The sequence below is a fragment of the Nansenia antarctica genome (genome assembly GCF_963989245.1).
Source record: "Nansenia antarctica genome assembly, chromosome: 1".
Classification (NCBI taxonomy): Eukaryota; Metazoa; Chordata; class Actinopteri; order Argentiniformes; family Microstomatidae; genus Nansenia; species Nansenia antarctica.
In genome coordinates this window covers 57,936,378-57,948,150 of record NC_137674.1, presented here as the reverse complement: position 1 = coordinate 57,948,150, position 11,773 = coordinate 57,936,378, and the positions used below count along the sequence as shown (strand labels likewise).

General features: G+C 43.3%; 2 protein-coding genes across 2 annotated transcripts; one reads left to right on the top strand and one right to left on the bottom strand.

The window, feature by feature from the left end:
* Positions 1 to 339: 339 nt before the first annotated feature.
* LOC308163893 (methylmalonate-semialdehyde/malonate-semialdehyde dehydrogenase [acylating], mitochondrial-like) lies at positions 340 to 8,375 on the bottom strand. The gene is made up of 12 exons (XM_080538069.1): positions 8,254 to 8,375; positions 7,841 to 7,882; positions 7,645 to 7,719; positions 6,914 to 7,075; positions 4,685 to 4,763; positions 4,224 to 4,526; positions 3,852 to 3,973; positions 3,390 to 3,579; positions 3,048 to 3,229; positions 1,654 to 1,833; positions 1,207 to 1,305; positions 340 to 1,075 (listed from the first exon to the last, which is right to left on the bottom strand). Exons 1-12 carry the CDS (start codon positions 8,290 to 8,292, stop codon positions 971 to 973), a joined length of 1,578 nt encoding a protein of 525 aa, XP_080394195.1. The 5' UTR covers positions 8,293 to 8,375; the 3' UTR covers positions 340 to 970.
* A 345-nt stretch (positions 8,376 to 8,720) lies between these two features.
* Positions 8,721 to 10,313, top strand: LOC308150519 (sterile alpha motif domain-containing protein 15-like). The gene is made up of 3 exons (XM_080523339.1): positions 8,721 to 9,085; positions 9,315 to 9,413; positions 10,110 to 10,313. The coding sequence occupies exons 1-3, from the start codon at positions 9,014 to 9,016 to the stop codon at positions 10,281 to 10,283; spliced, it is 345 nt and encodes a 114-aa protein (XP_080379465.1). The 5' UTR covers positions 8,721 to 9,013; the 3' UTR covers positions 10,284 to 10,313.
* Positions 10,314 to 11,773: the final 1,460 nt, after the last annotated feature.

The following is an 11,773-nucleotide window of genomic DNA, read 5'->3' as shown; positions in this document are numbered from 1 at the left end:
TGGCCAATTTCATTCTGTGCCCTATAATTAAGAATTAGGAACCACAAATCCCAACATCTTCCCACAGGTTGGCTCTATAAGTGTCTGACTGAAATATACCAACATTTGCAACTTTTCTGAGAAACATTCTCCCCAAAGGATTATGACAAGATTATCACGAGATTTATCAGAATAAGCCTGGATTGTCCTTTAGTGATGTTGATGGAATACCCCCAGGTTCACAACTGAAAGGAAAACATTAAACTTGCATTGGTTAGAGCACAAATCCACAACATGATGTACCTTATCAGGATTATAGTGAACAACTCCCTGAGGAGATACACAGTGAAGAAGCAAGCGTCAGTATTAATGTAAATCTTTATTCCATTTAAAACAATACCTTTACATCACGCATTGGTCATGAGGACAGAACATATCGTTACGACACTACAAATTGGGTTAATCTAATACAGCCACACCCTCGCACAAACTAACAGACTGGTTCAGCACATTTGCATGTGTAAACATAATTTTACTGGAGTGATAATAACAATGAATGCATCTCAATACTACAGTGGCTTCCCCTACATCTGCTTTGATTTTATAATACAGGATAGTTGAAAGCAATATGGCGGAAGCCCTAATTTTCACAGGTAACACAACGCCCATGGTGGGTGAGCTCACTGACACCCACTGCATAATGTATTGACCATTCTTTCCATGGCTATTCACAGGGACAGTATATAGATAGTAGTGTCTGACTGACTAGAATGGTTGTACAGTATGTTTCAGCTGAGACTTTTCAACATGGGAAGCATTGGCTACTAGGTCAAACTAAAAACTAAAATAAATTGCTAAAATACACTCTGTATAAAACGTTTTCACGACTGCAACTTGTATAGTTTGTTTGTACCATTTGCTTCCCTCGTCATGGGTGTTACGGCATGTCAGTAGCGTGTTGAAGGTTGTGACAGAGAGAACATGACCTTCCTTAGCGTCCCATGGTCGGCATGGTAACAGCTGGGCTCTGCACAGTGGCATCCTCAGCCTTCCACTGTGATGTCACAGTCTTGATCTGAGTGTAAAACTGGATCCCCTGGAGGGACCGAGAACACAGCAGGAAACGGATCAACTTTGACCAATTCTAAACACCATAAGCTACATAAAACTCATTTCGATTAATTAATCTACTAAATGTTATATTGTGCTGTTGTATTGTGTGCTTACCTGCTTGCCGTAGAAGTTAGTGTCCCCTCTGAAGGAGTTTCTGGATCCGGTGAAAGAGAACATGGGTAGCGGGACTGGGATGGGCACATTCACTCCAATCTGTACACACAAAAATACCCACACTCAGCCACCACATTATCAACCAAGCGGGACATTGTTAATCATGGCATTATTTGAGAATTTTAAAATAATTATGGTATCTCATATCAAAACAATAGTAGCTTCACTTAAGATTAAATCTCAGTAAATTGCCTTGATCGTTGCACAAGACTGGTTTTGTGTCAAAATCAGCAACAGTAAAGGTCACATCTGAGAGAGTCATCAAATAGTGACGTTTTCTTGTTTACCGTAATTGGTTTTCCATCTACAGTGGCGCTCCTGTGTGGCTACAACAGGGCACGCTGGCTATGATTCGATACCTTCTCTCCTGTTCCACATCTCACTCACCTGTCCCACATCCACCTCGTGCGTGTACTTGCGGGCGGTAGCCCCGTTGGTGGTAAAGATGGCTGTTCCGTTGCCGTACGGGTTGTTATTGACCATGGTGATGGCCTCATCCAGGCTGTCAGCTTCCAGAACAACCAGCACTGGCCCGAAGATCTCCTCCGTGTAACACTTCATCTCCGCCTGGGGGAACACACACATATAGAACTTTATCAATATTCCTTCAAGATCAATTAAGTAATCATCATCATCATCATCAAGTGAACACGCCTTTGAAAGCACACTCAGACAGACCATTATTATGCACCACTACATCCCAGGTTTCAGACTGTTTCTGTACTTCACCAAGCTACAACCGTTGCCTTGCTTTACAAAAAACAGACGACTGACACTCAGGCTGAGCGCCTGGAAAACACAAGGCGACGGACCGTTTTTAGAGCTTTGACGGGTGACAGGTGTAACTGCTACTGGGGATAGAAAGGAAAAAAACAAAGAAAAGTGTTTGACAGGAAACACAGACGACTGCAGTGGTTCCCGCAGGACTTTGTGGAATAGAATTGTTGTGGTGGGGGGGGGACAAACTAGCAGAGACATTTTTCGTCAACAGCGGCCTAGCTCCGGCCTTTCCACAAACCTGCTCGAACATTTCCAGAGTTGAAAAATGTGAAAAAAAGGTGCCTTAAAATATTTCCGGTTTGTAATGAGACTTTGGTGGGACGATGAGCGGAACGCTCCCATGAGTCTCTGACAGCTCTGATACAGTCTTACACCCTGTTCATCACTCCCATCCATCATTGCAGATGAGAAACCCAGCACATCCAACACGTGCATTCCACACCTAAACTCTCACTGTAGCATACGTAGAGAGAACTGGGGCACTGTGTGTCACAACACTGGTTCTCCATATGGGCCAGATTGCACAATGACAAATACACCAATAAGTGACTTAATCGCTGAACACAGTTCCTCCTATAGAGCATAGCAGACCACACTGGTCAAGGCATACATAAAGCCAGCAGAGGGAAATGGTTAACTACACTTGCCCACTCACGCACAGACACACACACACACACACATACAGGTTTGTAAATGTTTGTCTCCCTCGTGTCATGTATCTCACCTTGAACTGGACCGTAGCACAGTGGTGATCCCTTGTAGAATATTACATGTTGTCACCTTCTTAAAATAATGGCTTACGTCATATTTTCAAGTTTTGCGAAAAACAAAATAAACTGAACCAAATCTAGAATATATGATATTTAGGAACACAATATTTATTTTATGTGGCCTGATAATTCATAGACCGGGGAAACCTAAGGTTTAGCTCAGCAGGCTAACACAACCTTAAAAACCACTCGTGGAAACTTCACGTTCGATAACACTGGTTGAAGTCTTACCGTGACGTTGCCCAGGATGGTGGGGCCTACAAAGTTTCCGTTCTCGTACCCCTTGACGCGGACATTCCTCCCATCCAGCAGCAGCGTGGCGCCCTCGTCCACTCCGCTCTGGATCAGCGATTCCACCCTGACCTTGGCCTCGGGCGAGATCAGAGGCCCTACATCAGCGCCGGACTGGTCACCTACAGCACACAGGGGCGGGATACAGTCAGGAGATGATGAAGATGCCCCTCTACTAGGGCTATGAGGCCTACTAGGGCCTGTGCGGTAACTGAACCATGAATCAAAGCATATCCGATATTGCGTGACATGACACGGAAGTCAGGTAAAAGCTGTAGGTACCGGCATTGACACGCAGCACTTTGGAGCGCTCCACCAGCTCCGGGAGCCAATCACGAGCCTCGCCCACGAGAATGGCGGTTGAGAGAGCCATACAGCGCTGGCCTGCCGCCCCGAAGGCCGCCCCTACGAGCTGGTTCAGGGTGTTCTCCTTGTTGGCGTCAGGCATCACCACTCCGTGGTTCTTTGCTCCCTAAAAACGCCAGGATTAGCCAGGAGTATATGGTCTTATCAGGAGTATATGGTCTTATCAGGAGTATATGGTCTTATCAGGAGTATATGGTACACCTCGGTGCACTCTGAGTAACATTACTAAGAGTGAATATGTTGCTCTTGATACGATTTCTATCCTAATTGAAGATAATTGAATATATCAACTATGAATGGAAACTGAACATGTCGACTATGAGTATGAAAATATGTCCCTCGCTAGAAACTCAAACAGGACATTGGTCAGTTGTGTACCATGTTGGACTGCACTCTCTTGCCGTTCTGGGAGCCTCTGTTGTAGATGTACTCTCCTGCCTGGTTGGAGCCCACAAAGCTGATGGCCCTGATGGCCGGGTCGTCACAGATAAAGTTCACAGCTAGGAGAGAGGTCAAAGGTCAAGATCAATCCATCATCATTTTTATTTACTTGGTGCCATTAAGTTATACATCATTATGTTAGCACCTTGGAAACTGCAAGTTTCCTATATGGAGTTCTCTAGCTTACGAAACTTTAAATAATTACTTACACACACATTATGCAAACGCTTTACAATAATGCCTGAGGTATTGTTAGTCTTTGAATTATCCCTAGACCACACTGCACACACACACACACACACACCTCACCGGCATGCTGGCCGTGAATGATGTTGAGCGTCCCATCAGGCGCCCCAGCATCCTGCAGCAGCTTAGCCAGGAGCATGGTGCATCCTGGGACACGCTCGGACGGCTTCAGCAGGTACGTATTCCCACACACCATCCCCATGGGAAACATCCACAGAGGAATCATGGCCGGGAAGTTGAAGGGGGCAATGCCAGCACACACCCCGATGGGCAGGCGGTAGGTGTAGGTGTCCATGTCCTTGGTGATGGAGGGAAGGGTCTCTCCCAGCATGAGGGAGGTGATGCTGCAGGCGTGCTCCACCACCTCTAGGGGGCAGAGAGGAGCAGAGTGGGGGTGAAGGTGGGTACAGACAGAGGACGAAACGTCAAATATAGTACATGTAGAAGAAGGAGGGGAGGGGAGAGCCAATAGAAGGAGAGGGAGACATTAGTGCAAAGTTGGGACTGGACTGTGGTCTACTCACGCAGTCCTCTGAAGACATCTCCCTCAGCGTCAGCCAGAGTCTTTCCCTGTTCCAGCGTGATTAGCTTGGCCAGCTCTTTCTGAAAGCACAGAGAAAGATATTAAAATTAAAACACCATCCTCAATAAACATCTGTAAATTAAACTGCCGTAGAACCCAGGAAAAGTGTCTAACCAAGCAGTGAGAGCATTATGAAAAGATCTGTATAAGATTAAACAAATCAAATCAGACTTTATTTATGTAGTGCCGTTTGTGCAAAATTGCAATACAAGGTGTAACAAGGACAATATATTACAAAAATACAGTAAAACATAAACGGTAAGAAAAAAGAAATTAATAGTATAGGAAATAATGCTGCAAATTATGCTGCAAACCTGCTAGTGATAAAAAAAACATGTATAAGTCTCTCAGTATCTGGGAGAGATACAGTTGCACTTTAGAAATATTTCTAAGGTGACAAAAGGCAGTTTTAGTGACAGATTCAAATCAGGATCTAAAAGCACACCAAGATTATTTTCTAGGGGTTTGGCATTTTGTGCCAGGGATTTTAATTTAGTGCACAGTATTGGTGCTTTTCCACTACCGGTTTGTTTTGCTTTCTCCACTGCCCACGAGCCGTACCGAGCCGTGCCGATTTTTAGCTCCGCTTCCATAGGGGTAGCGAAAGGTACTTTTTGCCAGGCTGTGTGTGATGTGTGACGCTGCAGACCGTTGATTGGTCAATGGAAATCGTCACAACATCGTCATAGAGTTCACCCCTAACCGCCATTTTTAAATACCACAACAGATTTCGCTCTTGGAAAATGTCACTTACTTTTTCTGTAATTACTTATTAATAAAGATTTGAAAAATGTATGCTAACCATCTTATTATCTTAGTGTAATGTCATTTCAATGTATCATATAACTTTTCTTTACAAGAAGCATAACAAAAGAAACGCTATTATGGCGATGTGCTGTGCCTATGCTAGACATGCATTTTCGCCGTTCACACATGCCGGTAGATTCCGGTGTTGCTCCCTTTCACACATTTCACACACACGTCACAAATGTCAGATCTTTTAACTTCGCAAACAATAGCAGCATTTAAATAGTTTAGTTTATGTTCAACTGGAAAAGGTAATGAGCACAGAATTCTGTGTTTTGACTCTGCTGGGAGTTCGTTAAAAATGCCTTTAAAAAAAGCTGTTTGCGCTATGCAGGGCAGCTGTGATACGGCTCGTATGTGTGAAAGAGGCTTATCTAACGTTACATGTTTTAAGGCTTTTTTAAGACACAATTCTTATCGCATTTCCCCCCGTTGAGCTGTATAGCGGCACTTATTAAAATGAAGTGCTCTTATGACACTTAACTCCTCCTACTGTCCGGGCTCGCTCCAGGTCTGTTGTGTATAATGGAGAAGCGTTATCCTACCCGTACCGTACTTTCAAATGCGTGCTCTACCGAGCCGTACCGGTCTGATCAATGGAAAAGCGCCATATCTCTCTCCGGACATTTGCTCAGATAATTAATACCTCTGTCTTATCTTTATTAAAATGCAAGAAATTATGTGACATCCACAAGTTTATACGATCAATGCATTGAACCAGTTTATCATTGGGTGATAGAGATTAATAGTTATGTATCATCGGCGATTCGGCATAGCTATGAAAATTAATCCTGTGTTCTCTGATGATATTTCCCAGTGGCAGCATATAGAGACTGAACAACACAGGTCCCAGATAGGAGCCTTGAGGAACCCCACATGTAATACCAGTGTTAGCAGAGGAGTGGTCACCAATGGAGACAAAATAGTCTCTGCGGGACATAAGTCCTAAAACTAAATCTAAAACTGAGCCAGAGAGGCCAACACACTTCTGTAGTCAGTTAATAAGGATGTCATGATTGAATGCGTCAAAAGCACTGCCTAAAAGTACTAATATTGAGAGTTTATTGTCATCAACAATCTAGGGTTCTGGGGCAGAGTAGAGCAGTGCAGGTTCTTTGGTTTAGCCTGGACCAGGGATCTTCCTTTAATTATTTCTGGTTCTCTGATGGTGGTAGTGGCTAAGCCAGGGGAGAGTGATGCCATTTTTAGCCAGCCTGGACATTACTATGGCAACCACCGACAGATCTTTGACTTAGTGCTAAAGCCATCTACATGCATCAATGTGTGAATTAAGTGTTTTCTAAATAACACGCACAGGCACCGCCACACTGACGTTAGTTACAGACCAGGGTCTTTTTCTTACAATGTTTTCCTTGATGAGCAGCTGGTAGCGGAGGAAGATCTGCTGTCTGCTGAGGATGGAGGTGTCAGACCAGGATCTGTAAGCTCTGGAGCAGGAGTTCACAGCTGCAAGCATCTCCTCATGGGTGGCTTTGGGCACACGGCTCACTACCTCATTCGTGGCCTGAGAGAGAGAGAGAGAGAGAGAGAGAGAGAGAGAGAGAGAGAGAGAGAGAGAGAGAGAGAGAGAGAGAGAGAGAGAGAGAGAGAGAGAGAGAGACAGAGAGAGAGAGAGTAGAGAGAGAGAGAGAGAGAGAGTACAATTTTGTTTAAACTACATTCCCTTCAACAGAGTATGACAAGATGTCATGTAGATTTCTACTGTGCATTAATCAGCCAACATATTAATGGCATATTTATAAGGAATGATTTGCAGGTAAGAGTTATGACAGGCTGGGTGCCAGACTGCTGTTGCATTCAACCACCATGTATCAATGCTTTGCCAAAGGCATGAACAAGACAAGTAGCCAACATTAGAAAGACTGACACCCAGGAGAGATGAAGGATGAATAAACATGTCAAGGTTGAATTGAATTGGCTGTGTATGGGTTCTTATTTCCACTCTTTACCAATCATAAAGACTAAAAATGACAACCACTAAGGGACACCCACTAACGAGGTAGCTACAGTACACTTCTGTAACTCATATGTGGGCGGCACAACAGTTATGATCCATAAAGAATTGATACTTACAGGATTATGAATGTCGAGCCATTCCGAGGTCTTGGAATCTACAAATTTGCCATCAATGAACAGCTTTGTGGTTGGCTGCATGGTTACAGGGGCAAAAGGAGGACATTCCATAATCAGAATAGACATCAGACATGTCAATCAACATGTGTACATGCCATTATTGAATAACATGTAATCTAGAACATTGTTTTCTTACCACTGATGACGAATAACACCTGTGACCCATCTGAAGAGGGGCCTGCAAAGAGAAGACACATGGCGATACATTTTCACTATGTATTTTTCATTGGCATATCTGAACTTTTGCAAACAACTGCAATGAGTGTTTAAGTTGACAGACCTGACTGACTAGTCTAGCCTGTTCCTGTTAATTGTTGATGATCATAGCTAGTTGCTACTGTCTTGAGTGCCAAAGGGGTATCTAGAATTTCATTTCCACGATGTCACAATAAAGACCTTCAAAGTGGAGACTAGATTGGCTGAACTTCAGCAAACGTGTCTGCAGCTAGCAGGCTTGCTAGTTAGCCAGCTAGCTAGCCACCACACACAAGTTTCAAACAAACAACACTGCGTCTGCAAAAGCTTCACGAATAACGTTGTGTGCTGTACCTTTTTATTCCAAAGTCTTCTGACTAGAATCCCTGCCATGGTTGAAACACTTTGTGCTTGCGAGAAACCTAGCTGCACCGACCCAGACACCTAGTCCTAGGGACACAAGAGACACTAGTAAGCGTTAAGTCAAAGGGCAGAGGACGCAGAAAGAGCAAAGGATGCGCATTTTATTAGATCGATAAAGAAACGCGCGTCGGTCTGTCACAGTCATAAAGAGTGCACATGTTCTATGTCTCAGTGAAAGCAGCACGCCTGGTTCCCGTGCGGAGGACAAGTGTCCGCTCAACCTAGGCGGGACAAAAACTTGACAGGCAACCAATCAATTCGCCCATACATAAAAACGCCCCAAGAATGCATAAAGCCAATTGGCTGGTATCTCATCAGTCTAAACCAATGATTGCTGACGGTTGAATGTCAAGCCCATCATTCTACAATACACCCTTTTGCCCCGGGAACAGATGTGAATTAAGGCTCTTGATTCGGAAAATGTTTGCAATATATATATATTTTTACATTCTTAAGGAGATGTAGTTAACATCTTCAATCAACTGACTAATTAGTGTAAATGCGCATCATTAAATAACTTAATTTAACGAACTTTCCAATGTAACATTTGCTGTCAAACTGTTCCCATGATTTCCACAATTTTTACTGCTAACAAGCGCGAGGGAATAGAAGGAGTGTAACCTAATTCAACAGTGAAAGGCCCTTTCCTGAGACAGGTGACTGTTTCTATGGAAACAGACACACAGGCAAGATGGCGTTCCTTCACTGGAGTTGCCTGGACGTGGCAAAATGGATAGGGTCCTTAGGTTATCCACATTACACAGTAAGCTATGCAAATGTTTTATTATATAACTGATAAGTAGACTACTTCTATTATTTGTAATATAGCCTAGTTCTCACAATACAGTAATTTTCTTTGCTGCCAGGATGCAATGACCTGAATAGCCAACAATTATTGTAGCCAAAACTTTGGTAAAGTAATCATACACTTTGATGTATGTAACTTTACAAGATGAGTGGTTCTAATATGCAACTGTCTGTATCCACTTCAGGCATGTTTCACTGAGAACCTCATCACAGGTAAAAAGCTGATTTATGTAAATTGCCGCTATCTGCCAAGATTAGGAATCACAGACTTTGAAGATATGAAGGTAAGAAGCTGAGAGGCTTTCAATTTCTAAGCACTTATTTTGACACTTACAGTATTTCAATGGCGAGGCATTTTGAATGGAAAAGTCTAAATGGGAAGTAAAAGTACCGAGAGGGCCAGACTCCAAAATCTAGCCATTATTGCCATGAGAACATGAATGTGTGCAATGTGCATAACTGTTGGTTCTCCAACTCAAGCCAACTTTTCCCTCGTAGTGGTATTTATTTGAAAATGAGGCACTCATCAACCGTGACAATGCAGAGGATATTTAGATTTCACATGTCTGACTGAATAAGATTCAATTCAAGATTGAATTATACATCGGCCCAGTCCAGAAAAAATGCCTATCCCCTATCCCACTTCACTTCATCAGCAACAAAGCTCCATCTTGCCCTGTGGAGGACTAGTGGAATGCCCATCCAAACCTTTCAGATCTGCTACTACTATCTGCATTTTACCTCAGCTACACAAAACCCTTAGCTGTAGGGGTTAGGTGGAGTTAAACATGGCAATTGGCTGTTGGCCAGGATGAAGTAGTGACCTTTAACGTCCTGATTAATGAGGGCAGTGCTTTACCCCTGGGGATCCATTGTCAAACGGATGTGACCGTTTTGTCAGTTAATACCATAGACATGATAAGATGTAGACATGAGATGACCTACTCAGTGACCTCTGCTGTGTGTTGCGCCCCCTGCAGGCCATCTCTCAACATGTGCGGGAACTGCTGGCGATCTCAGAGCCCCTGTGGAGCCACAGCATCGCCAACCCACCTCGGGACAGCATGGGGCTGTTTCTGGAGAAGAAGAGTCGGACAGGAGAATGGGCAGACGCCCTCACCTACACACAGTTCCTCAATGACAGGAAACAGTGAAATCCGATGTCACAATGAATAAAACACCAAGACCACTGAAAATAATAACTGTCATTGTCAATTAAAAATTAATTGGCAGTTCGTAACTATGAGTAAATCATTTGAGATGACTGTAGTTGTGACAACATTGTAGTGATCAAGGGGGAACAACTGGAGCAGGGCTTAACCACGTGGTCTTGTTGACATCTCCTGTGCCATTAAAATCCAGACTAATATAATAGGCCTATGCTTCCACAAAGGGAGGCTAGACTACTCTATTGTTCTCTACACTCTACACTGCTGTGTGAGATATGGTGGGGACTCTCTCAAGCTCATGCTTACACCAATGATATTCTTATAAATCAATGTGGAGGAGTGCACAAGTACCCACTTCAGGGGGGTGGAGAACAGCATAGGACTAATAAAGCAACTGTACTCATTCCTGGTCATAGAAGTAAATAGACAGGCTTGATCTAAATTCTAAAGGTTGATCTAAATATTTTATGATTAAATTGGTGTTCTTTGCTAATGAACAAGATGCAACTACTGGTATATTCTCTAAATAATGTTTTGTAATGTGAGGGCTCTTGGAATTCATGGCCTGAGTGACCGCAGATTCAACTGTTCAACACGTCACGCACAAGCTGTTTCTATCGATTTGAAGTGTGCCTACAGTGGCTGAATGAAGCTATTGATCAGGAGTACAGATCTTCAATGTAATTCTGTGGATGAAACCGAACACCTATTATGGGGTTCTGAGGGAGGGAGGGGGGGGGGGGGCAAAAGTGACATTGCCATTATTCTGAGGGGAAAAAAACCCTGATTCTGCAAGAAACTCCTCTAAGAGCACTGCATTCATATACAAAAATGCACATGTAAAATGCTTAGTCAAGAAGCGGCCATCGAAAGCCTGTGGACCTGTACATTAGTCCACTGTAGCTGCCAGTGCCAGCATGGAGTGCCAGCACATAGTCTTAGCCAACGTGTACTTTTCTTACCTTGTCTGATGATGTACTCCTGAATACTGTAATGGAGGAATAGTCAGGTGCCCAGTCTTGAAGAGCAATTGGATAATATTTTTTTTTATGGCTGATTCATACTTAGAATATCATGCCACTGTAGGTGCATTGTTTGTTCTCATTACTGCCAATAGCCTATTGTCAATATGAGGCATAGGCCTGTGGTACATGTGCATCTGGTTGTTTTTACAATGTACTTCAACCAATCAAAGAGAGTGTAGGCCTACACCTATGACTATTCACTGCGTCAAATCCTTAAGCTTAACTAGCAGTAGTTAATCATAATAATGTAAGTATATAACGTATCATTGATTTATATTTTTAACATTAAAGCTGTCGTCGTCGTCCCCAAAAATACAGTTGCGTTTAATATAAATTAATTTAGCAGTAGGTCTATTATTACTAGGTCTGCGGGGTCGGCTGTGAGGTATGGGGATAATGCACAAATGCCCCCTGTGCAATTGGGGCACACCGATTACCATTCAGAGCACA

Coding starts and splice junctions, on each gene's coding strand:
- LOC308163893 (XM_080538069.1), bottom strand. CDS start 8,292: ATGGCAGGGATTCTAGTCAGAAGACTTTGGAATAAAAAG. Junction 4,764..6,913: donor TGCTCATCAAGGAAAACATT/GTAAGAAAAAGA, acceptor CTGTGCTTTCAG/AAAGAGCTGGCCAAGCTAAT. Junction 1,834..3,047: donor CCATCCTGGGCAACGTCACG/GTAAGACTTCAA, acceptor GTGTTCCCCCAG/GCGGAGATGAAGTGTTACAC.
- LOC308150519 (XM_080523339.1), top strand. CDS start 9,014: ATGGCGTTCCTTCACTGGAGTTGCCTGGACGTGGCAAAATGGATAGGG. Junction 9,086..9,314: donor TAGGTTATCCACATTACACA/GTAAGCTATGCA, acceptor TATCCACTTCAG/GCATGTTTCACTGAGAACCT. Junction 9,414..10,109: donor CAGACTTTGAAGATATGAAG/GTAAGAAGCTGA, acceptor CGCCCCCTGCAG/GCCATCTCTCAACATGTGCG.